The sequence below is a fragment of the Phacochoerus africanus genome, chromosome 9, assembly GCF_016906955.1.
Source record: "Phacochoerus africanus isolate WHEZ1 chromosome 9, ROS_Pafr_v1, whole genome shotgun sequence".
Taxonomy (NCBI): Eukaryota; Metazoa; Chordata; class Mammalia; order Artiodactyla; family Suidae; genus Phacochoerus; species Phacochoerus africanus.
Window position 1 is genome coordinate 78,980,473 of NC_062552.1, and position 24,970 is coordinate 79,005,442.

At 40.9% G+C, this 24,970-nt stretch overlaps 2 protein-coding genes across 2 annotated transcripts in view; both read left to right on the forward strand.

Moving 5' to 3' along the window:
* Positions 1–1,517, forward strand: part of CHD8 (chromodomain helicase DNA binding protein 8) — a 61,137-nt gene extending 59,620 nt beyond the window's left edge. The window contains 1 exon segment of the mRNA XM_047796613.1: positions 540–1,517. Within this exon segment, the coding sequence (XP_047652569.1) occupies positions 540–1,106 (567 nt within the window). The 3' untranslated portion in view covers positions 1,107–1,517.
* Positions 1,518–2,679: 1,162 nt separating this feature from the next.
* SUPT16H (SPT16 homolog, facilitates chromatin remodeling subunit) overlaps positions 2,680–24,970 on the forward strand; it is a 35,680-nt gene continuing 13,389 nt past the window's right edge. Inside the window, 16 exon segments of the mRNA XM_047796614.1 lie at positions 2,680–2,868; positions 13,964–14,056; positions 15,051–15,206; positions 15,208–15,222; positions 16,114–16,266; positions 16,807–16,953; positions 17,345–17,496; positions 18,938–19,110; positions 20,057–20,147; positions 21,801–21,874; positions 22,026–22,138; positions 23,536–23,601; positions 23,840–23,935; positions 24,020–24,135; positions 24,226–24,379; positions 24,840–24,967. Of these exon segments, the coding sequence (XP_047652570.1) occupies positions 2,695–2,868; positions 13,964–14,056; positions 15,051–15,206; positions 15,208–15,222; positions 16,114–16,266; positions 16,807–16,953; positions 17,345–17,496; positions 18,938–19,110; positions 20,057–20,147; positions 21,801–21,874; positions 22,026–22,138; positions 23,536–23,601; positions 23,840–23,935; positions 24,020–24,135; positions 24,226–24,379; positions 24,840–24,967 (1,901 nt within the window). The 5' untranslated portion in view covers positions 2,680–2,694.

Here is a 24,970-nt window from a genome sequence, read left to right on the forward strand (position 1 = left end):
TTTGGTAAGGAGCTACCCATCTTTTTGGTGTACCAGACATCCAGAATCTTACTAATCTGGTCTGTCTTGAGTTTACCCTACCCTGATAAGATAATGAAGGACAGTATTGTAAACGTTCATGTAGCTGTGTTGCACTTCACGTTGTAAGAGCACGTGAACAACCTGCCATCAGTAAAGCACACTGTGCAAGTACTGATGCATTCACTGTCTTACTCATGTGAACCAGAGCTTTGATTTTTTTTTTCCATGACTACATTGTACATTTACTCTGGGCAACTATTTCACAATTGCTTACCTTTGTTAATAAGGGGCCTGAGTATCAGTATCAAATTCTTGCTCTTACTTCAGCATCAGAATGCTTCAACCAGCTACATCCAGCTTTTCCTCTTCCCCATTACCATCAAGCCTCATCTGAGTATGCTTGTTTTGCTCCTCCTAAAGATTCAGTAAAAAAGCATTTGCAGACTAGGACTTTGTTGACTTCCATTTTCATTTTTTCCCTTCCTTTCTTTTTACCATCTTCTCTTCTTTCCTCCCAGGGTCATCATGCTGAAACTGTGTTCAACCGGGTTTTGCCAGGGCCTATTGCACCAGACAGCAGCAAGAAGCGGGCCCGAAGGACACGACCCGACCTTACTAAGATGATGGCCCTGATGCAGGGTGGAGGCACTGGGTCCCTGTCTCTGCATAATACCTTCCAGCACAGCAGTAGTGGCCTGCAGTCTGTGTCATCTCTGGGTCACAGCAGTGCCACTTCTGCATCTTTGCCTTTTATGCCGTTTGTGATGGGTGGTGCAGCATCATCCCCTCATGTAGACTCCAGCACCATGCTTCATCACCACCACCACCACCCCCACCCTCACCATCACCACCATCACCATCCAGGCCTGAGAGCCACTGGCTACCCTTCTTCACCAGCCACTACCACCTCTGGTACTGCCTTGAGGTTGCCACCACTGCAGCCTGAGGAAGATGAGGACGATGAGGATGAAGATGATGATGATGATTTATCTCAGGGCTATGATAGCTCAGAAAGGGACTTCTCACTCATTGATGATCCTATGATGCCAGCCAACTCAGACTCCAGCGAAGATGCTGATGACTGAAGCCCCAGCATGGTCCCCATTGCTTGGGTGGCGGCTATACTTTCATTTACTCTGGCCCTTGGACTATGGAAAAGTGGGAGGGGCAGGGGAGATGTGGGGAAACCCAGGACTCCAGGAGGTGAAAAGGAAAAAGAAAACGTGTACCTGATTACTTCCAAATTTGAAAGGATCGGGTGGGTAGGGGAACTCCTAAAATAATACGTGGCTACTTCCTCCTTTCTGGGGAAGGAAAGGAGACTAGAGCAGCTGATATGCTCACCCCTCCCTAGACACCTCCATTAACCACAGACTATGTAGCGCCGGCACTAGCCTCTGGCAGAGCCTGTTCCTGACCGAACTGTGGATACAGCTGGAGGGTCAGGAACTGTTACCTTCCTTCCCCTTGGCATTAATAAATTTAAGTTAATCCTTTCCCACTCTTCCCTTGTCCTATATTTGCTCAAACCCAATATAAATATTAATTTTAAGAGTTGATATTCATGATTTCAACACCACTTTCCTAACTTCATTACTGTTCGTGTGAAGTTACCTTGGATAGGACAGACAAGTTATTGGTACTCTATTAAAGGATTATATGTAAGTGGAGGTTGTCCAGCTTGCCAAAAGGCAAAGAAATGATCTAAGCCAAGTAGTAGGCAAAATGTTGTTCCAAATTCGAACTCCAAGTTCTTAGAAGAGATGAGAAGGAAGAATTTCGTCAAGACCCATGTACACTTTATTTCGAATTAACTGAAATAATGGTGCTTTGGGAAGCCCTAAGAATGGTGTCACTTAATGAACTGCTGCAAGGGGACTGGCTGACTAGAAGGACGCTGTCACAGCCTCACGGGGAAATGGATTCTGTGAATTCTCTCAAGCCACGTATTTCCTACGACCTTTCCTCTAACATCCCAGCGCTCAAATGAAGCCTGGGCATTTTATTTTCCTTTCTAAGGCCAAGTCCTTACCCCACAGTGCGTGTCGTAGTTCAGTTTATGTGCAGGGCAGGCTCCCTCTTCCTGGTTTGAGCGCTCTGTCCGCGCGAAGCCCCTGACCCAGCGTCCCAGCAACGAGAATCCTTCCAACCCTAAAGTAGCAGAGGCTTTTACTTTCCCACCTTTTCTAGGAGGGGGACGTACTCGGTTACGCTGTAGTCTTCCCACTACCATCCCACGCCAGATCCCGCTCTTTCCGCTTCCCTTCCTTTGCCGATGGGTGGGGCCATTACACCCGCGCGCTGCTCCCTGTGTGGGGCGGGGTGGGTACGTCAGGCCACCCGCCTCCTTCGCCTGGCTCAGCCTCCGCCGCTTCGGCAAGTAGTTGGAGCTCCTGGAAACCGCAGCCTGGCAGAGAGTAAGGGCGGGGACAGAGTGTCACGTGATGACGTCGCCTCGCGTGCGGCTGTTGCTAAATTGACAAGGAAACCCCGCGAAAATCTAGACTCTTTTAGCATTGCACATTTTGTTACTCTCCCCATTCTTTTCCTTCCTCTTTTCTCCCTAACCTCCGGAGAGAGGATTATATTAAAAAAAGAGAAGGAAAAAAAAGAAAACAGAAAAATACCAAGCGCTGCCGGGACCCGGAAGCGGAAAGGGCATCTTTGAGGTCGATGCTTCCGGGTCACTGGGAGAGTGCGGGATTCCGGGGCCGAGAGAGGGTGGCGGAGCCGGGACCTCGCGTGATTCTCGGAACCCGAGGAGGAGCGGCGTCTGTGGCTATGGCTGTGACTCTGGATAAAGACGCTTATTACCGGAGAGTGAAGCGACTGTACAGCAATTGGAGGGTGAGATAGAGCTCGTAATTTTACCTAGGGAGACCCCCTTTGCCATCCCATAATAACCCCGTTTCTCGGCGCCTTTTTTCCCCCTTTCCGTCGGGAATTCGCGGGTTCAGTGTCGCGCCCCTTTAGTTGCTCCAGGATCATTCACTGCAGGAGGCCCCGAGGGCCGCCAGGTAACAGGGAATCCCCCGCAATCATCCCCCCCCTGCGGCCACCACCATCTTCCCCGCGTGCCAGCCCCCGTCATGCATAACAGCCACCTCTCGTAGTCTCTTCCCGCCCTAGAAGAGGCATCATCACCCCTCCCTCCCACTCCGTGATCGCGTCTTGCTGCCCCCTCCTGCAGTGTTCACACACACCCACGCATTCGCTCTGTCCTTCCAGAACCAGAGTGTTGCGCCCTAGGTCCCGCCAGAATTACAACCATTTCGTAAAGGATGGATGGAGGGCCAAGGAGGATGTGAATCGGGCTCTCAGCGTTTATCTTTTGCTGGACTGTTGCTGGAGTTAAAAAAAGAAATACTGCTCACGCGCAACCGCCTCATGTTCTAGGCCCTGCCGTGGGTAACACAGAAACCTAACGCTGAAAACCTGCAGGTTTTAGTGATACAGAAAACGTTGTGATGCCTAATACCTCATTAGTTTTCCTCCTTGATTGAGTATCTGGGGCACGTGTTCAGAAAAAGCTGTTGAGGTTCTCAGTCTTTCAAAAGCTTGGGTATTTTTGCTGCTTTAAAAAGTCCACAGCTAAAATTTTATTTATTCAAATATTTGATTGCATCCTCTGGTGGATTTTGAGCTATCTGGATTTTGGCCTCTGAACTCTGTCATTCAGGGAGGATAAAACTAAGGAAGACTTTTAAAACCTGATAAGCGCCTTGACAAAAACAATCAGTTCTGATTTCAGCGTTGTAAATTGCCTACCAAACTACTTCTCTGCTAAAAACTAAACTATTAAAATTGGTCATTTCCCTACCGTTCATATTAAAGGTTCCTGTGCATGATTCATCCTTTGAGCACAAATGCATTAGATAATTGAAGATAAAATGGATTCTCTGCATTTTATGATAAGCCAAAATAAGGACTCTATGCTAGACAAATGCTGAACATAAATTTTATTTAAAAACTTTTTATTGGTTAATTTCTACATGTTTCTACAGTTTCTCTCACTGTCACATGTTAAAATTTGAACATGATCCATATTAAAAAAGAAAAAACTTTACAAATGCACCAGTATTTTCTAGAGATTTTTACTGTTGTGTGAGTAATAATCAAAAGCCCTTTCTTCCCACCTATAGACCCTGAAGTTATACACCTTTCCTGTGGAGGTTGTTTCGGTGATTCAGAGCTTATCAAATTAATTCTCTCAAGACTGGAAGCTAAGATTAATTTAGAACTCAAAGTCCCCTACATGCTAGATAAATTCAAAGCATGAAACTAGGAAAAACTTAAAGCCTGAAGACAAACTTAATGGCAAACGACGATCTTAATGTCAAATGACAATGTTTAAATCCATGAAAGTTAGATTATTGGCCCCCATTTTTTTTCTCAAAAATTCCTTAAGTTTATCTTGGCCCTCCTATTCATTCAAAGGGTGCGTGTTAGATGTTGATAAGGTCTTGGAGTTAAAGTTATGAACCAAGTAAATATAAAAATGTACTTATTAGCAATATTTATGGCATATCACTATGAAAAATATGATTTGAATAGACTTTCAGTTTTTTTTTATAACTAAATTTTTAACCGCTATGCCCAGAACCCACCTGTAGAATTTCTTTATGCACAGTCTTTCTAGGTTATAGTACTTTCATTTTGATCTGCTTAACCAAAGATCATAGGTTTCTGGGATAAGTTCTGGTTGCTTATTCTTTGAGCTGTAGCAGAAAAATAGTGAAATATATAGGTGTAATATATTGTAAAACAATATACAGTGTATTGTTTTCTGCACTTTTTCCTTTTTAAAGTAGAAAAAAAATTGGCATTGAAACGAGAATAACTTGAAGTTAACTATATGAATGCCAAGCTTTGTGTTGTCAGCGTCCATCCTCAAAGAAATCTCTTTTATGACAAAACTAAAAAATTAATTTGGGCTCCCCACCCACTTTTATGTTTTAGATACCCTTAAGCATTAGCCTTTCAGAATTGTGTGGCTGCTTGTGGAAACTCCAAGGCTCTTCAACTAGTAGAGAGCTAAAAAGCTACTAACTTTTTAAAAATTTTTAAAAATAAGAGTAGGAACTACTATGTCTCCTGATCTTACCTATCAGCAAGGTGAGTTTGGATAAGGTACATTTTGTGAGGCTACTGTAAATAAGATGTATTTCTTTCTTTCTTTTTTTTTTTTTTTTGTCTTTTGTGTCTTTAGGGCTGTACCCTCGGCATATGGAGGTTCCCAGGCTAGGGGTCTACTTGGAGCTATAGCTGCCGGCCTGCACCAGAGCCACAGCAACACCAGATCCAAGCCACGTCTGCAACCTACACCATGGCTCACGGCACGGCCGGATCCTTAACCCACTGAGTGAGACCAGGGATCAAACCTGCAACCTCATGATCCCTAGGCAGATTCGTTTCCACTGCACCGCAACGGAAACTCCAATAAGATGTATTTCTTAACCACAATTTTCATAGCTATGTCCCCAGAACAGTTACTAAAACATCAAGCCTTATACCTGAGTAAATAGTCATTTTAGAGATAAGTGGACTCATTCAGAAATCAAACAGGAGACCTCCATAGTGTCTAGATCTTGGGACCTAGGACTCTTTCCAGATGTTTGAGCCTAGTCTAGTCCTGTCTCTTTCTCTTTTTAAATTAGAACTGCTAGGAGCACAAAGTATTTTGCAGTACTTGTCTCTGCATTAGAAAACCCCAGGTGGTGGTGCTGGGTTGCGAAAGTGAGCTGGGGGCTTCTCCCCTATCTTCTTATACTTACGGTACCCTTATTCCGGGCTTTCCAGCCTTTTCGTGACTGTGATTTTTTTTTTTTACACTAAATGATGGGATTAGCACTGCATGGGGGTAAAGGCAGGAGGTAACCCACCTGCCCTGAGAGCTGAGGGAGACTACATCCATGCACACCTGCAACTCATTTGAGACCTGCCTACTAGGACATTCTGCTCTGTGGGAACCTTGATTCCAGTCATGCATTTTAACCTGAAGAGTTTATTTGAAAAAATCAGGACACTAGCTGTTTTCTAAAGGAATGCTGATCCATTGCATTCATTCATGTGGCTCTACACCACCGGTTAGGATTGAGGTGGTGAGTGCCTCCAGCATCAAAAAGGATGTGCTTGTGGAGAAAGCTAATAACCTGTAGTGTCGGTGTTTCTCCTGAGTGGCGATTTCTGGCACTTGGCTGATTTTTGTTTTGGACAAGTTTCTCATTCTGGATTGCTTGCTAAGACTAGGCAGTTATCTTCTATGGATGAGGAAGATTTTTTAATACATGGACAGTTCCCAAACCACTTTCAACAGGTAATGGCTTCTGCCCATTTCAGTTCTTTATGGCTGATTTATCTCTGGAGTGAGAGAGAAAAATGCTTATATAACACTTTGATTTCTTGAGTAAAGAGGAAGGCTAGATGGAAGTAAGTGCCTGGACAAATCGTTTATTGCTGCTTACTCAACTTTTTCTCTCTAGTACCAAGTGTAATGCCTGGTGTATAGTATAAATGATAGTGACTGGATTTCTGAGCTCTTGTGCCTCCCTTTCTTGGTTTGAAGAGACTTCTGTGGAGGCTCTACTTAAGGTGATCATAAGTCTTGCCTTTCCTAGAACTGTTCACCTATTGTCTTTATGGAATTAATGGGGAATCCCTATTTTAAAAACTCATACCCTTTTATTCTCAAAAGGTTTGGATGATTAGTTAGATTGGTATCCTAGATATAACTAGAGACTTCAAAAATGTTTCTTTTTTTAATGCAATACCTCTTTGCTTCAAGGAAGATAGTTGTTCCTCTGTTGCAGTACTTTCCCAACTTTTGTCATTCAGATACCACCTTTACAGTTTTTGCCAATTCCTTACCACCTGTATTATTTACCTTCCACTTAAAAAAAAAAAGTATGTGTGTGTGTGTGTATATATATATATATGTGTATATATATATATATATATATTTTAGGGCCACACCTGCAGCATATGGACTTTCCCAGGCTAGGGGTCAAATTGGAACTGACCTACACCACAGCTCACAGCAACGCTGGATCCTTAGCCCACTGAGTCAGGCCAGGGATCGAACATGCGTCCTCATTGATGCTAGTCAGATTTGTTTCCACTGAGCCACAATAGGAACTCCTAAAAATCACTTTTAATCAAGTAATACATAACAAAGGTTTAAAAAAAAAAGTTCTAAAAGCCATAACAAAGAAGTCACCTGCCCCAGAAGCACCCACTTTCCATTTCTTCTTACATGTTTTGAAATAATATTTATATACTGCTTTCTTGATTGGTCAATTTTAGATGTAACTCTTGTTTTGGTAGATCAGGATTTAAATTTAACTTTCTTAAATGATTACATTCATTTCAACTTACCTACCTCCTGATTCTTCCTATAAATTTTCTTTTTGACACACTGTTTTTTTGTTTTGTTTTATTTTGTTTTTTGTCTTTTCTAGGGCCACACCCACAGCCTATAGAGGTTCCCAGGCTAGGGATCGAATCAGAGCTGTAGCCGCCGGCCTACACCACAGTCACAGCTACTTGGGATCCGAGCCACGTCTTCGACCTACACCACAGCTCACGGCAACACTAGATCCTTAACCCACTGAGCAAGGCCAGGGATAGATCCGGAAACTTCATGGTTCCTAATCGGATTCATTAGTCACTGATTCACAACGGGAATTCCTTGACACACTGTTATAAATAATTTCAACATACAGAAAGGTGTAAGAATTCTCTAGTGAGCACCCATGTACCCACCTAGTTTATACAGATAATATTTTATTATATTTGCTTTATCATGTATCCACTCCTTTTGATACATTTTTTTTTCACTGCTAAGTGAAGTAATAAGAGTACAGTACCTTTCCTTTTTTCTATAGTTTTTCATTTTTCCTGGCATTAATGATTGTTCCAATTTTTCTCCTTTTTTTTTTTTTGTCATTTTGCCTTTTCTAGGGCTGCTCCTGTGGCATATGGAAGTTCCCAGGCTAGGGGTCCAGTCGGAGCTATAGCCACCAGCCTACGCCAGAGCCACAGCATCACGGGATCTGAGCCGCGTCTGTGACCCACACCACAGCTCACGGCAACACCGGATCCTTAACCCACTAAGCAAGGCCAGGGATCGAACCTGCAACCTCATGGTTCTTAGTTGGATTCGTTAACCACTGCGCCAGGATGGGAACTCCAAATTTTTCTCCTCTTTTAAATGTCCCTAGGCTTAATTTTTTCCTGCAGATCTCTTATAATTTCATCAATCTTTTATTTTAAAATGTTCACACTTATCAGATGTTTTATTAATTACATGTTTGTTTTTTAAACACCACTACCACCCACCCACCTACTCAACCTTGTATTACTCTGCTGTCTCTGCAGGTTGTTCTCCAGGCCTATTGAACTTTGAGACTTTTCCAGTGTCAGGTCCCCAATGTCTTACAGCCCATGTCTTGATTTTTTTCCCCTTTGTTTTGTTAGAGCATTTCTCTAAGTGCTTCTTTTTTCTTTTCTTTTTGCCTTTTTAGGGCCGTACGCACGGCATGTGGAGGTTCCCAGGCTAGGGGTTGAGTTGGAGATGTAGACGCCGGCCTACACCACAGCCACAACCACAGCAACACAGGATCCGAGCCACATCTGCGACCGCAGCTCACGGCAACGTCAGATCCTTAACCCATTGAGCGAGACCAAGGATCAAACCTGCATCCTCATGGATTCTATTCGGGTCCGTTAACCACTGAGCCACAACAGGAATTCCTCTAAGAGCTTCTTAATAAAGGGTACAGATACAGAGAATAGATGCTTCTTGAACCCTTATGTATCTTTAAAAGTTTTATTCTGTTTCCAGTTTTGGTGACGATATATATATATTCAGTGGGTATAAAATTCAAGGTTGAAAATCTCAGAATTTTGAAGCAGTACATATGGCCTTTTTTGTACTCTATAAGATGTTTAGAATTATCTATATTTCTTGTGTTTTGAAATTTCACTGTCTTGGTATCAGTCTTATATTTTTCCCCTTTGCATTGAGTTGGGAAGTGGGGGGCCATTTTAATCTCAAGACTCGAATCCATCAATGCTGGAATTTTGCATTCTTTGATCATTTTCTCCCCTCTGTTTCCTAGGTGATCTGTTTCTTTCCCCCCAAAATTTCTATTTAGTAAGGATTAGAACTCAAATTTGTTGTGTTCCTATTTCATTTTCTGTCTCTATATCTTCTACTTTCAGATACTGTTTCTTAACTTTACCACTTTTTATTGAACTTTAAAAAATTTCTAAGTTCTTTCTTGTCCTCTATTTTCATGTCTCATGGAAGTACTATATTTGTTTTATGAGGGGTGTTTAATTTTTATTTTCTGTCCTCTGCCATGTCTCTTTCCTCTTGATTTGTTTGCCTTCTCTCTTACATGTTGGAGACTTCACAAAAATCAAAATGAGATTCGGCCACCCATCTGTATTAATAAGGTAATATGGAGTTCTCTTGTGGCACAGCAGGTTAAGGATCCAGTGTAATTACTGCAGCGGCTCTGGTCACTGCTGTGGTGTGGGTTTAACCCCTAGCCCAGGAATTTCTACATGCTGAGGACAGTCTGCCCCCCCCCCAAAAAAAATAAAAATAAGATAATAAACTTGTGGGAAGCTGTACATGAATAGGATCTCAACTAGTAGGAATTACGATAGAATGAATATGTTGGCTTATTCCATAAAGGAGCCCCACCAGATACTGTCAATATCTAAAGTGTTTTCTCTGAATTCAGTCATAACTCAAAGAAAAATCCTCCAGTTCTGGTCTTTGGGACAGTTGTTGTCATTCAGAAAATAGACTTTCATTTAATTCCTCAGCATTTAGTACTTGGCCTTCTGCTGGGCCTAGTATCTGACCTAGAAGCCTTTGTGAGCCCCTTTCTCCAGAGAATAGATTAAGTCTTTTTGCAGGAAGATTAGCAGTTGTCTCAGAGCTTCCGAGAACTGGGGACTTAAGCTTGCTGACCAAGACCTGTTCTTAGCCCTGAACTTACCCATGTACAATATGTCCCATTCCCCTTCTCTAAAACTTGGTTCCTCTGGAGCTCTGAACCCATAAGGCTGTATGAAATAGGCACACTTTTATATACGTTTAAGGTGTACAACATAGTGATTCACAGTTTTTAAAGGTTATATTCCATGTATAGTTGTAAAATACTGGCTGTATTCCCTGTGTGGTACAATATATCCTTGTAACTTACTTATACATAGTTGTTTTGTACTTCTTAATCCCTTCCCCCTTCCTTCTTCCCACTGGTAATCACTAGTTTGTTTTCTAAATCTGTGAGTATGTTTCCTTTTTGTTATTTTCACAAATTTTGTTTTATTAAAGTATAGTTGATTTACAGTGTTGTGCCAATTTCTGCTATATATCAAAGTGACCCAGTCACATACACATACATTCCCTTTCTTATATTAAATTCTATCATAGTATATCCCAAGGATGGGACACAAATTTGCCTTATTTTTTATATTTAACATATAAGTGATATCATATAGTATTTTTCTCTGTTTTATTTCCCTAACCATAATACCTAAGTCCATCCATGTTGCAGATAGAAATGTTTCATTCTTTTTTATGGCTGAGTAGTGCGTGTGTGTGTGTGTGTGTGTGTGTGTGTGTGTGTGTGTGTTTCTGTTTTTTTTTGTATACACACGTACCTCACATCTTTTTTGTCTTTTTAGGACTGCATCCACAGTGTATGGAAGTTCCTAGGCTAGGGGTCAAAACAGCTGCAGCTGCCAGCCTACACCACAGCAACAGCAAAGCTGGATCTGAGCCTTGTCTGCGACCTACACCACAGCTCATGGCAATACCGATCCTTAACCCATTGAGCAAGGCCAGGGATCCAACCTGTGTCTTCATGGATACTAGTCTGGTCTGTTACCACTCCACCCCACATCTTCTTTATCCATTCATTTGTTGATAGACACTTAGGTTGTTTCCATATCTCGGCTATTGTAAATATTGTTTCAGTGAATACTGGGATGCACATATCTTTTTGAATTAAAGTTTTCAATTTTTTATATATATATGTATACACACACACACACACACACACCCAGGAGTGAAGTTGCTAATCACATGATAGTTCTAATTTTTGAGAAACCTCCATACTGTTTTCCACAGTAGCTGCACAAATTTACATTCCCACCAATAGTACCCAGCAGGAGCGGGGGAGAGGGGGGGGTCTCTTCCACATCCTCAACAACATTTGTTATTTATGTTCTTTTTGATGAGAGCCATTATTATACTCATAAAGCTGCAAAGAGGAATTCCCTGGTGGATGAATGTGTTAAGGATCCAGCATTGTCACTGCTGTGGCTCAGGTTCAATCCCTGGCCCAGGAACTTCTGCATGCTGTGGGCACAAGCAAAAAAAAAAAAAAGAAAAAAGGCTGCATAGAGTAGGATGGCCTGGGTTTAATTAAAGTTGATCAAGACCAAGATAAAAGAAGTGTTAAGACTCTCACTCTTGGAGTTCCTATCATGGCTCAGTGGTTAACGAACCCGATTAATAACCATGAGGTTGCGGGTTCGATCCCTGGCCTCGCTCAATGGGTTAAGAATCTGGCCGTGAGCTGTGGTGTAGGTCGCAGATGCGGCTTAGAACCTGCGTGGCTGTGGCTCTGGCATAGGCAGCAGTTACGGCTCCGATTCAACCACTCCCTCCACGTGCCAAGGGTGTGGCCCTAAAAAAAAAAAGGACCAAAAAAAAAAAAATGTGGGAGTTCCTGTCGTGGCTCAGTGGTTAACCAATCTGACTAGGAACCATGAGGTTGTGGGTTTGATCCCTGGCCTCAATCAGTGGGTTAAGGGTCCGGCGTTGCCTTGAGCTGTGGTGTAGGTTGCAGACATGGCTCGGATCCCGCGTTGCTCTGGCTGTGGTGTAGGCCCGTGGCTACATCTCCGATTCGACCCCTCGCCTGGGAATCTCCATATGCAGTGGGAGCGGCCCTAGAAAAGGCAAAAAGACCAAAAAAAAAAAAGTGAAGGAATGTTAAGTGTGTTTTTTAAAAATTGAGATAACATTGATTTGTAATTTTGTGTACATTGGGTTTTTTTTCCCTTTTTTTTCTTTCTTTTTTCTGTCTTTTTAGGGTCACACCTGTGGCATATGGAAATTCCCAGACTTGGGTTTGAGTTGGAGCTGTAGCTGCCGGCCTACACCACAGCCACAGCAACACAGGATCCAAACCGAGTCTGCAGCCTACACGACAACTCAGGGCAACACCAGATCCTTAACCCACTAATCGAGGCCAGGGACCAAACCTGCGTCCTCATGGATCCTAGTCCGGATCATTACTGCTGAGCCACAACAGGAACTCCTGTAGATGTTTTTCTTGACTTTGTACTGTAAGTCAGAGAATTGATCTTATATCTCACAATTACCAATCCTTTGGTCTTACAGGGCTCCAACTTTACATGGTTGGAGAACTCTTCACTTCTCAATTTCAGAACTTTCTACAAAGGTGCAGTAATCAAATAATATGATACTAATGTAAAGATGGACGTAAAATAGTGGAATAGAACTGAGAATCCAGAAATAATTGCACATTTACATCATTTGATATTTGCAGCAGTGCTATGACATTCATTGAGGAGGAAGGAATAGTCTTCAACAAATGGTGCTGGAACAAATGGTTAATGGACATGTGAAAGACTGAAGTTAGGCTCCTTCCCAAAACCAAGTATAGAAATTTATTCAGAATGAACCATAGGTCCAAATGTAAGAGCTAAAACTATGAAACTGTTATAGAAAGTATATGTAAGTTTTCATGTCCTTAGGTTAGGCAGAGCTAACCATCAAAACCATAAAGGAATTTAGACTTTTTCTAAATTAAAAGCTTTCCTGCTTCAAAGGGCAACATTATTATGAAAGTGAAAGAAAACCCACTGAGTCAGAAAAAATGTAAATCATATCTGATAAGAGACTTACATCTAGAATTTAAAAACTCTTAGTAATTAAGCAGGAACCCATTTACAGAATAGGCAAAGGATCAGAAAATGCAGTTTCCCAAAAAGGGTGTATAAGATGGTCAGTAATCACATGAAAGGAGTACCATCATTAGCCATTAGGGAAATGCAAATCAAACTACTATGAGATAGAACTGCATACCCATTGGATAGCTATGATAAAAAAAAAAAATAGGTAACAAGTGTTGGTCAGCATGTGGAGAAATTGAAACCCTCATGTATTGGGAATATAGAATAGCATACAGAAACACCAGAAAACAGTCTGGTGTTTCCTCAAAAAATTAAACATAGAGTTACCATATAACCAGAAATTCCTCACCTAGATATATGCTTAAGGGAAATGTACACATTAAAAACCTTCATGAATGTTTGTAACAGCAGGGTCCATAATAGCCAAAGAATGGAAACATCCTAAATATCTAGCAATTAATTAGTGGATACAACGTGGTATATCCATACGGTGAAATATTATTCAGCAAAAAAGGAACTGTGGTATTAATACATGCTACAACATGGATGAACCTTGAAAGCATTGTAACTGAAAGAAGGCAAAACACAAATGCCATGTGTTATGATTACCTTTATATGAAATGTCCAGAATAGACAAACCCTTAGGGACAAATGCAATTAGTGGTTGCATAGGGCAAGACGGAGATGGGTCATTATTGCTAGTGGGTTTTTTGGGGGAGGGATGAAAATGCCCTAAACTTAGTTTGTGATGGTTGCATGACTGAATACATTGAAAACTACTGAGTTGTACACTTTAAATGAGTGAATTGTATGTGAATTCTGTCTCAGAAAACTGTTTTAAAAATAGTGTAAGTAATGGTTGTGAAGTCGCCAAGCAAACATGTGACTTAAACTTGGAATTTCTCTAAAACATATCTGTATTCCTATTTCATTAGTGTGAAAAGAAAATGACCAAATTATCTACTCTACTTTTCAGAAAGGAGAAGATGAGTATGCCAATGTCGATGCCATTGTTGTGTCAGTGGGTGTTGACGAAGAAATTGTTTATGCCAAATCAACTGCCTTACAGGTAAGTTTACAGCAATGTTTAGCCCTAAGAGTCATTGAGTCATCTATGTACTGTTCACTATGATAGCCACTAACCACATTAAAAATTTACTTCCTCAGTCCCAAGTCTGTCAATAGTGGCTATCATATTAGAGGACATATAGAACATTTCTATCATCAGAAAAAGTTCAGTGAACAGTACTACTTTAGGGGAAAAAAAAAAAGTATGTAAATTGGATGGATCTAACTTTAACAGAAAAACCTAAATAACAATGGGTTAAACAAAATATTTCTTTACCTCAGATAGTCTTTACGGACCCAGGTTTTTTCCAGGTTTCTACTCTGCTGTCCATAGAGAATAGTCCTTGTGCTCATTTTGCAAAATTTGTTGAGGCTCCGTCCATCACGTCTGCATTCCAACCAAAAAGAATGGGAAAAAAGGAAGAAAATGGGAGATCTCTTTCCTTTTTTAAGGAGATTTGCCTGAAGTCCCATAGAATACATCTGCTTACAACTTATTGGCCCAGATTTAATCTAATGGTCATGCCTAGCTACCGAAAGAATGGCAAATAGTCTCGGTATTGAGCATTGTGCCCAGCTAAAAATCCCAAGTCTCTTTAAGAGAGAAAAGATGAGTAGTTGGTAGGCAACTGGTAATCTTTAGGGGAGCTAATCTGCACAGCTCCCTGAGGTGCTACTCTGTCTTTTGTTTTATGTGTTTCTAAACAGTCATATACTTCCTATAGACACAAAATAATCAAATGATTTAATGGTTTTTATTATGGAATCTTTTGGCACATAAAAGATAAAGTAATACTTTGAACTTCTGTGTACCCTTTATCCAAGAAATTGTCAACTCCTGGCCAGTCTGATTTCATTTAAATCTACACTGAGGTTTCCCCCACCCCAGATTATTGAGGTTAATTCCAGATACCTTATTTTATGGATATTTCTGTATAAGTACATTAATTTTTTGTACCTGTACACACTGTTGTCACTGTTGTCTTCTCCCATAGACATGGCTCTTTGGTTACGAACTAACTGATACTATCATGGTCTTCTGTGATGACAAAATCATCTTTATGGCCAGCAAGAAAAAAGTGGAGTTCTTGAAACAGATTGCTAACACTAAGGGCAATGAGAATGCTAATGGAGCCCCTGCCATCACACTGCTTGATACGAGAAAAGGTCAGGACTGAAAAAGAATGTGTTGTAAATGTAAGAGAATGTTTAAAAAGCCATAAACAGGAAAGCCTTCTAGTAATTTAAAAAATACAAAGGGAATATTTTTACTGACTATCATCTGTTAGAAAGAAAAGAGTTCAGTGATCCTGTCAGTTTTGGAATAAAACACATGGGCTATGAAGTTCTGGTGAACACTACGTAATCCATTCTTGAGGATGCTGTCAACTTGTTTTCATCTGAGCACTTTTTTTTGTTGTTGTCTTTTTAGGGCCTTATCCGAGGCATATGGAGGTTCCCAGGCTAGGGGTCTAATCGGAGCTACAGCCATCAGCCTACGCCACAGCCACAGCAACATGGGATCTGAGTCGCATCTGCAACCTACACCACAGCTCACAGCAACGTTGGACCCTTAACCCACTGATTGAGGCCAGGGATCGAACCCACAGCTTCATGGTTCCTAGTCGGATTCGTTAACCACTGAGCCACGATGGGAACTCACATCTGAACACCTTAATTAGAACAGACAGCTTTCAATATCCTTAAGGAAAATTAGGTATACCTCATTTCTGGTTTTTATCAAATGCAATCTTTTTTATTATACTGCCCATCTGAAAAAGATTTCTTCTCCAAATGTTGTTCACTTGTACGTTTGAGTTTCTTAGCTGTTCGTGAAGAAAAAGAATACTCTTAATCAGCTTATTTGGTACTTAAGCCTGTAAAAATATCCAAAGAAATATATTAACTTTTGATGTCACAGTCTGCCCTAATGAAGTAGGTAGGAGAAGAGGTGGGCCGGGCGGAATTTATTCTGCCCATAGGATATTCTCTGCCTGGCACTAGTAGAACGTGGATGTCTAATTCTAAAACTCTTTTTCTTCTCTGTGGCACTGATAGAATGAAAGTAATAAGAGCAGCTTTGACAAAATGATTGAAGCCATTAAAGAAAGCAAGAATGGCAAGAAGATTGGAGTGTTCAGCAAAGACAAATTCCCAGGAGAGTTCATGAAGAGCTGGAATGACTGCCTCAACAAAGAGGGCTTTGACAAAGTAAGAATACTCTTGGAAGCAAGCACATTGAGAGTGAGAGGATGGGCTTCCATATCAGAGTGCAGAGAATTTGTTGTGGGAAAACTATATTAATTCACATTTCTATTTGTCATTCCCTTTGGCTGAGCAGTAAGCCAGTTTTACTATTTGATTAGGAATGAGGCATTCAGAATATAATTCAGCTGCTTCAGAGGGAAACAAAAAAATCTCTTGTCCAAAAATTTTTTTGCTTCTCTTCTCTCCTGTCGCTCTTCTTTCTTCAGCCTTTACGAAAACCTCAAGAGAGAGGCATTTACATTGACATTTTAAATGATACTTTAGTTTAATGCCTCTTAGGATACACACTGTGACCTGGTAAAGACCTCTTTCAGATGTTTTTTTCAGTCCAAGAAGAGACTATTTAGATATTCTGCAAACTACTGATGACTAGTTTGCTGGATAACCAGATATCATCTCTGATAATATTCAAATTGGGAGTGGGGTGTTTCTTTAGCAATTCTGTGTCTGCACATCTGAAGCTCTATGTCCCTCTGACTGCAGATAGACATCAGTGCAGTTGTGGCCTATACCATTGCTGTAAAGGAGGATGGAGAGCTCAACCTAATGAAGAAAGCAGCCAGCATCACTTCCGAGGTCTTCAACAAATTCTTCAAGGAAAGAGTAATGGAAATAGTCGATGCAGATGAGGTAAGTGGAGAGGAGGAAGTCTTTTTACTGTTTTAATGAAACAGTAGTAAGTCCCTACCATGCAGTGTATTTTGGTGCGTGTTGAGCTTCCTTCCATATGCAAGTTGGTGGTGTGGTTGTGCCAGCTGTCTTTCACAATTACTGTAAATTTGCACTGTAGTTTCTGGAGGTTACCTAGTATTTTATTTGAGAATTCCTTTAATAGCTGCGAATTCCACATTTTCTCTAAATTTGTTTTGCGTGTACACCAGTATATTAGCTGTGGGTAAACCACTTCATAAGACTTTGTAGCATCCTATAAGATAATCAGGATATGTGTTGTCTTCAAATGATAATTTCCACCTCTGCCACCCTCCAGTAAGTATTGTTTTATTTCTGGGTATACTTACAGAAAGTTCGACACAGCAAACTGGCTGAGTCTGTGGAAAAGGCCATTGAAGAGAAGAAATACTTAGCTGGGGCAGACCCTTCTACTGTGGAAATGTGTTACCCTCCTATCATTCAGAGTGGTGGCAACTATAATCTCAAGTTCAGTGTGGTGAGGTATGAGAATTTCCAAATATAACACCAGCCAGAGCATTTTAGCCTTCAGCCTGCTTTTTGTTGTACTCATTCTGGAATTCAGAAAAGTAGGAGAAAGAATAACTGTTAGCTAGCCTTTTACATTATCTCCTTGTCTTATTCTCCACGTATTTTTTTTTTTGTCGTTGTTGTTGTTGTTGTTGTTATTGTTGTTGCTATTTCTTGGGCCGCACCCGCGGCATATGGAGATTCCCAGGCTAGGGGTCAAATCGGAGCTGCAGCCACCTGCCTACGCCAGAGCCACAGCAACGCGGGATCCGAGCCGAGTCTGCAGCCTACACCACAGCTCACGGCAACGCCGGATCGTTAACCCACTGAGCAAGGGCAGGGACCGAACCCGCAACCTCATGGTTCCTAGTCGGATTCGTTAACCACTGCGCCACAACGGGAACTCCTCTCCACGTATTTTTTTTTGTTTCACACAGTTGTTCATTTCCTACTTGAGCATTTGATTGTAAGCTGATTCCAAATGATTAAAAATGCTAAGAAAAAATTCAGAACATGTTGGAAGAAGAACATTAAAATTATGTTAGGTATTCTATGATGTAATTCCCCTTCTTTTTTTTTTTTTTTTTTATTTTCCCACTGTACAGCAAGGGGGTCAGGTTATCCTTACATGTATACATTACATTTTTTCCCCCACTAATTCCCCTTCTAATTAAAAAAAAAAAAGTTGTAAAGAATGCTGTTTGTCCTGGTTGGTCTGAAGGGACTGATTAATTCACAGTGAATAGTAGTGGACTGCTGGGAAATGATACCTCACTGCCATCCTGTTCAGCTATAATGAATACAATTCAGTATATCTTGCATATTTAGGATACAGCAACTTTTTACTAAATTTTATCCTAAGAGTTTGGGTCACTAATTTTGCTCCAGAGTTGGTTTATTTTATTTTATTTTTTTTTTTGTCTTTTGTTGTTGTTATTGTTGTTGTTGTTGTTGCTATTTCTTGGGCCACTCCCGCAGCATATGGAGGTTCCCAGGCTAGGGGTCCAATCAGAGCTGTAGCCACCGGCCTACACCAGAGCCACAGCAATGCGGGATCCGAGCCGCGTCTGCAACCTACACCACAGCTCACGGCAACGCTGGATCCTTAACCCACTGAGCAAGGCCAGAGACCGAACCCGCAACCTCATGGTTCCTAGTCGGATTCGTTAACCACTGTGCCACGACGGGAACTCCAGAGTTGGTTTATTTTTAAAACTTTTAGCTTTTTTTTTCTTAAGGACTTTTTAAAAACTGGTTCTTTAAAAAAAAAAAAAAAGAAGAAAAGCAGGTTATTTTTCCTCTTCAGCTTTGGGACACTGCAGGGGAAAGATAGTGATTACTGATGTTGTGTGTTAGTGATCCTTAGGACTTTACTAGTTGATGTAATGAAATGCTTTCTTCCTTTGGTCTGTAGTGACAAGAATCACATGCATTTTGGGGCCATTACCTGTGCCATGGGTATTCGTTTCAAATCTTACTGCTCCAACCTTGTCCGCACTTTGATGGTTGATCCTTCTCAGGAGGTTCAAGAAAATTACAACTTTTTGCTTCAGCTTCAAGAAGAACTGCTAAAGGAATTAAGACATGGTGAGGTGCCTTAGAAAAGCTTTAGAAATCATGTAACACAAACGTCTGTAACGTTTATAGGAGTTGATATCCCTGAGGCTCTTGTACTATAAGTAGAGTGAGATTTTACTACGAATCATCCTAGCATTTAGTTCTTCAGTCTACTTTTCTTTTATGCATGAGTGGTTATAATGACGTTTACAAAAATCTCTCTGGTTAGGGCTCTGTGTCGAGATCTTCCTTATTACTCTTCTTTAGATATTTTTGGGAAGTAGTATCTCTGCCAGCAGAGTGTGTAATGTTAATACTGTATTGAGCGGATAGCATGAATCTAGTTTGAGAGCGGAACTAACAGCATCCCTGCTAAGCAGGTAGCTGCCTACCTCAGAAGCAAAATGCTTGACACATCTTTGCCTTGAGACTCTTCACTCCCAATTGGCTAAATGGGACTTTGTGTTTATTACCTTTATTTATTTTTTAAAAACCAGATTATTTATTTATTTAACTTTTTTTTTAAGGTCCGCACATGTGGCATATGGACGTTCCCAGGCTAGGGGTCGAATTGGAGCTGCAGTTGTTGGCCTACACCACAGCCACAGCAACACCAGATCTTTAACCCACTGAGCAAGGCCAGGGCTCGAACCTGTATCCTCATGGACACTGGTCGGGTTCATTTCCACTGCGCCACAACGAGAACTCCTTAAATTATTTCTGCCAAACCAATGTGGCTCTACAGTCCCACTGGGTCAGTGATTCTCAACTGGTGAAATTAAAGAGTGACCAGGTGGATTGCTTTTTTAAATGCAAATTTCAAAGCTCTGCCACTCCTACCACTGTATTCCTTATTTTATCCTTTGAGAAAGCCTGCTTTAGGGGACTTAATAGGTGAAAAAAATGTTGATTAAAATATGTCTTTTTTTTTTCTGAAAGATACTTTAAAGTTCCCTTTCTTCTGTCTTGTCATTAGGTGTGAAGATATGTGATGTATATAATGCTGTCATGGATGTGGTGAAAAAGCAGAAGCCGGAGCTGCTGAACAAAATTACCAAGAACTTAGGGTAAGATGGTGTGATATATATACATTGTCACTCTGAGACAATTTTCATGATGGGAAGTAGGTAAAATATTCTTAGATGATTTAACCAATATTTATGGGCTATTAAACTAAACTGCATGCCAAACACAGTTTGTTATCAGAGAATATGAGAAATATTTTAGTCTTTTTGTGGGAGGGTTGAGGAATTTTTTTTTTTTGCTGCACCTGTGTCATGAAAATTCCCAGGCCAGTGATTGAACCCATGTCACAGCAGGCACCCAACTGCTGCAGTGATAGCACTGGATCCTTAAACCCGCTGCACCACAGAGAACTCTCAATAAATATTTAGGTTTTTCTCCCAAGGGTAGGGTGGAGATTTTTCTGGGTCAATTTAGTTGATGCCAGTAGGTTTTCCAGGCTTAAGGTATAAATGTCAAGACATTACATGCTATATTTCCACTCTTAGAACACCTCAGCTCACATTTGCAAATTAATTACTCCAAGATATTCTACTGTTTAATTTTTTTTTCAATTTTTATTTAATCCCTTTTCTCAAATGTACTTGATAGTTGAACACTTAGAATTACCTAATAACATCTTAAAGAGCCAAAGACATTTGAGAAAGAAAAGCTGTAGGCAGTCTCCTTAGATGGAAGGTAGTTGGGGGTATATAGTTTATTTCTGGACTTCTCTGATGAACAAGAGGAAATATGTTGACCTATACCAACTCTTGGCCTCGGTGACTTAATCCAGTTATCAACATTCTACTAAAAATGACCTTACTTTATCCAGTTATACATTCTTTTTTTTTTTTTGTCTTTTTAGGGCTGCACTGCAGCATATGGAGGTTCCCAGGCTAGGGGTCTAATTGGAGCTGTTGCTGCCAGCCTACGCCAGAGCCACAACAATGCCAGATCCAAGTTGTGTCTGCGACCTACACCACAGCTCATGGTAACGCCGGATCCTTAACCCACTGAGCAAGGCCAGGGATCGAACCTGCAACCTCATGGTTCCTAGTTGGATTCGTTAACCACTGAGCCACAATGGGAACTCCAGTTATACGTTCTTAACAATGTGTCCTGTAACAGCTTTGCCTAGTTGTTTATAGAAAAACTTCTAACTTGACCTCCTGGTAAAATAAAATTTAAATGTTGGTGGAAAAGCTGAAATGAAGGCTTGAGATAATACGTGTTACATGCAGCATTTAAATAGGATGTCAGGAGTTCCCGTCATGGCTCAGTGGTTAACGAATCCGACTAGGAACCATGAGGTTGCGGGTTCGGTCCCTGCCCTTGCTCAGTGGGTTAACGATCCGGCGTTGCCGTGAGCTGTGGTGTAGGTTGCAGACGCGGCTCGGATCCCGAGTTGCTGTGGCTCTGGTGTAGGCCGGTGGCTACAGCTCCGATTGGACCCCCTAGCCTGGGAATCTCCATATGCCGCGGAAGCGGCCCAAGAAATAGCAATAACAAAAGACAAAAAAAAAAAAATAGGATGTCATTTTCAGTATAACTCAGACTGTCCTCAAATCCTCTTCCTTAACTGGCTGATCAGCAGGAGCAAATCACTCAACTGTTTGGTTGTCTTGTCTTGAAAATTGAAATAGGATATATTGCATTTGACTGAGGCTAGATGTCTTTTAGCCTATTATTAAAGGTTCCTTTTGTTCCCTTTTTAGGTTTGGAATGGGAATTGAATTCCGTGAAGGCTCTTTAGTAATTAACAGTAAAAATCAGTACAAACTGAAGAAAGGTGAGTTTTACATGCGTGCAGTAGTGAAATACCTTTTTGAATAATTTCCTTTGGCTTCATCTGCCTCTTTTCCTATACCAGGGAAAAACCTAAAATCTACACTTCTCCATTCTTTCACTGTCATTGACTGATTCCTGTTTTGCTGTTACAGGGATGGTTTTCAGCATCAATTTGGGATTCTCAGACCTGACTAACAAGGAAGGGAAGAAACCAGAGGAGAAAACCTATGCCTTATTCATTGGCGACACAGTGCTTGTGGATGAGGTGTGTACACTGCCTCTTCAACTTTGAGTGTTGGTGAACTGACTTTTAAAGTACATTTTTTACCCTATGGTTTTTTCTTCCTTTTTCTTAAAGTATAGTTGATTTTCAATATTGTGTTAGTTTCAGAATATACAGCAGAATGATTCAGTTTTTATATGTATTTTTTCAGGTTATTTTCCATTGGAGGGTATTATAAGCTACTGGACATAGTTCCCTTTGCTACACAGTAAATTCTTACTTATTGGTTATCTATGCTATGTGGTTTTTTTTTTTTTTCTTTTCATCATTTGTTAAATGCTAGTTAAGGGGAAGGAGCGATCCTTATGATAGCCTGACCAAATGCGGCGAGGAATAGGGATTGTAGTGCAAGTGCAGAGAATATTTTAACCAAACTCTTTATCATATTGTGGCTTGAGCCTTGATTGTGATAATATCAGGAACTGTGTTTTTTTTTTTTTTAATAATTTCTTTATTGGGCTACAATTTTCACACCGTACAATGAAAGTGTACAATTTAGTGATTTTTTTTTTTAGTATATTCACAATTACTCAGCGACCGACACAGTCTAATTTTAGAATTTTCATCACTTCAGAAAGCAACTCTATGCCCTTTAGCTTTTTTTTTTTTTGGTTTTTTTTTTTGCTTTTTCTAGGACCGCTCCCAAGGCATATGGAGATTTCCAGGCTAGGGGCTGAATCGGAGCTGTAGCCACCGGCCTACGCCAGAGCCACAGCATCGCGGGATCCAAGCCGAGTGCAACCTACACCACAGCTCACGGCAACGCCGGATCCTTAACGCACTGAGCAAGGCCAGGGACCAAACCTGAAACCTCATGGTTCCTCGTCGGATTTGTTAACCACTGAGCCATGACAGGAACTCTGCCCTTTAGCTTTCACTCCCCATTTCCCCACCAAGCCTAGGCAGTGACTTTCTGTCTCTAAGGATTTGCCTTTTCTGGACATTTATGGTCTTTTGTGACTGGTTTCTTTCACCTAGCAGAAACTGATGCTTAAGAATAGCAAATATTTCAGTGTTCTTATTATAAGCTAAGTACTTTTATTCATTAATTCATTGAATCTTTATAATCACTCTACGAGGTAGATACGCTTATCCTTGTATGCAGACAAAGAAACTGAGGAACAGAGAAATTTAAGTAACTTGCCAAATGTCACAGAGCTGGAAGGTAATTGAGTCAGGTTTCAAATCAAGACTGTATTCTTATTCATGATCCCAACATGGCCTCCCAAATTGTAGTTCCTAATGTGCTGTCGGGAAGATAACTTTTTATGTCTAGTAGGTAAGATTCACAGTGTTGCCCACCTATTTATTGGGTTAGGAAGTGAAAGTGTTTCATTTAAATGTTCTTACAGATGTCTAACTTCCTTCTTTTATTCCAGGATGGCCCAGCTACTGTTCTCACTTCTGTGAAGAAGAAAGTAAAGAATGTGGGGATTTTTCTCAAGGTAGGAAGAAGATAAATGAATAGCGTGTAGGAAGTTTGATACAATGAAGGAGATAAACAATATCGGCTAAAGAAATTAAGATCTCTGCAATGCTGTGGCTGTGGAGGAAGCCAGCAGCTATAGCTCTGATTAGACCCCTAGCCCTGGAGCTTCCACATGCTGCAGGTATGGCCCTAAAAAAAAAAAGAAAAGAAAAAAATTAAGACTTGAATTTCTAATTATTTTTTTTCCCCCATAGAATGAGGATGAAGAAGAAGAGGAAGAGGAGAAAGATGAGGCTGAGGACCTCTTGGGAAGAGGTTCTCGAGCAGCATTACTTACAGAAAGAACACGAGTGAGTTTACTGTTTTAAAACTGCTTTAATCTCCTCTCTGTCATGGTTCACAGGTTCTGATAATTTGGGTTTTCCGTTCTTTAGAATGAGATGACTGCAGAAGAGAAGCGAAGAGCACACCAAAAAGAACTGGCGGCTCAACTCAATGAGGAAGCAAAGAGGCGATTGACTGAACAGAAAGGCGAACAGCAGATTCAGAAGTATGAGTGTGCCTGAAGCAGTAAGATTGTCCGAGGGTCATGTGTGATTTGCAGAAATTTCTCAGAAATATTTTTTTATTCCCAATCCAGAGCTCGTAAATCTAACGTGTCCTATAAAAACCCGTCTTTGATGCCTAAAGAACCACATATTCGGGAAATGAAGATCTATATTGATAAGAAATACGAGACTGTAATAATGCCTGTGTTTGGCATTGCGACGCCTTTTCACATTGCCACGATCAAGGTACTAACAGTGACTCGGGTTCCATCCACACTGTTTTGTAAAATGATTATGCCCACCCTAGAGGCTGGTCCTGTCTGCCTCAGCCCCCACCCCTGCTCCGCATTGCTGACTTCCCCGTCCCTGACCTCCTGCTGTCATTTTCCTTCCTTTCCAGGTTGCACTTTGATAAAGTTGAATAATCTTCTAGACTACTAGAAATGTAATTTGCTTATTTCCCTTTGAACTTAAAGCATTTCTTAACTTGTAGTCATAAATGTGGCACAGAGTACACTGAGAACTCAGTGATTCTTTTAGAAACACATATTTGGTCATATAAAAAGATAAGCTAAAAATGTAGTTAATGAGTTTTAGAGGCTAAGTGTAGCCTTGCGACTAAATTGTAGCATCTCTATAACTACTAATCCTTATCTCGGAAAGAAACCTGTTTGTTGTGCTTAATGCTTTTCGTTTCTTTGAACAGAATATAAGTATGTCGGTGGAAGGAGATTATACATACTTGCGAATCAACTTCTATTGCCCAGGCAGTGCTCTGGGCAGAAATGAGGGCAACATCTTTCCTAACCCAGAAGCCACTTTTGTTAAGGAAATGTG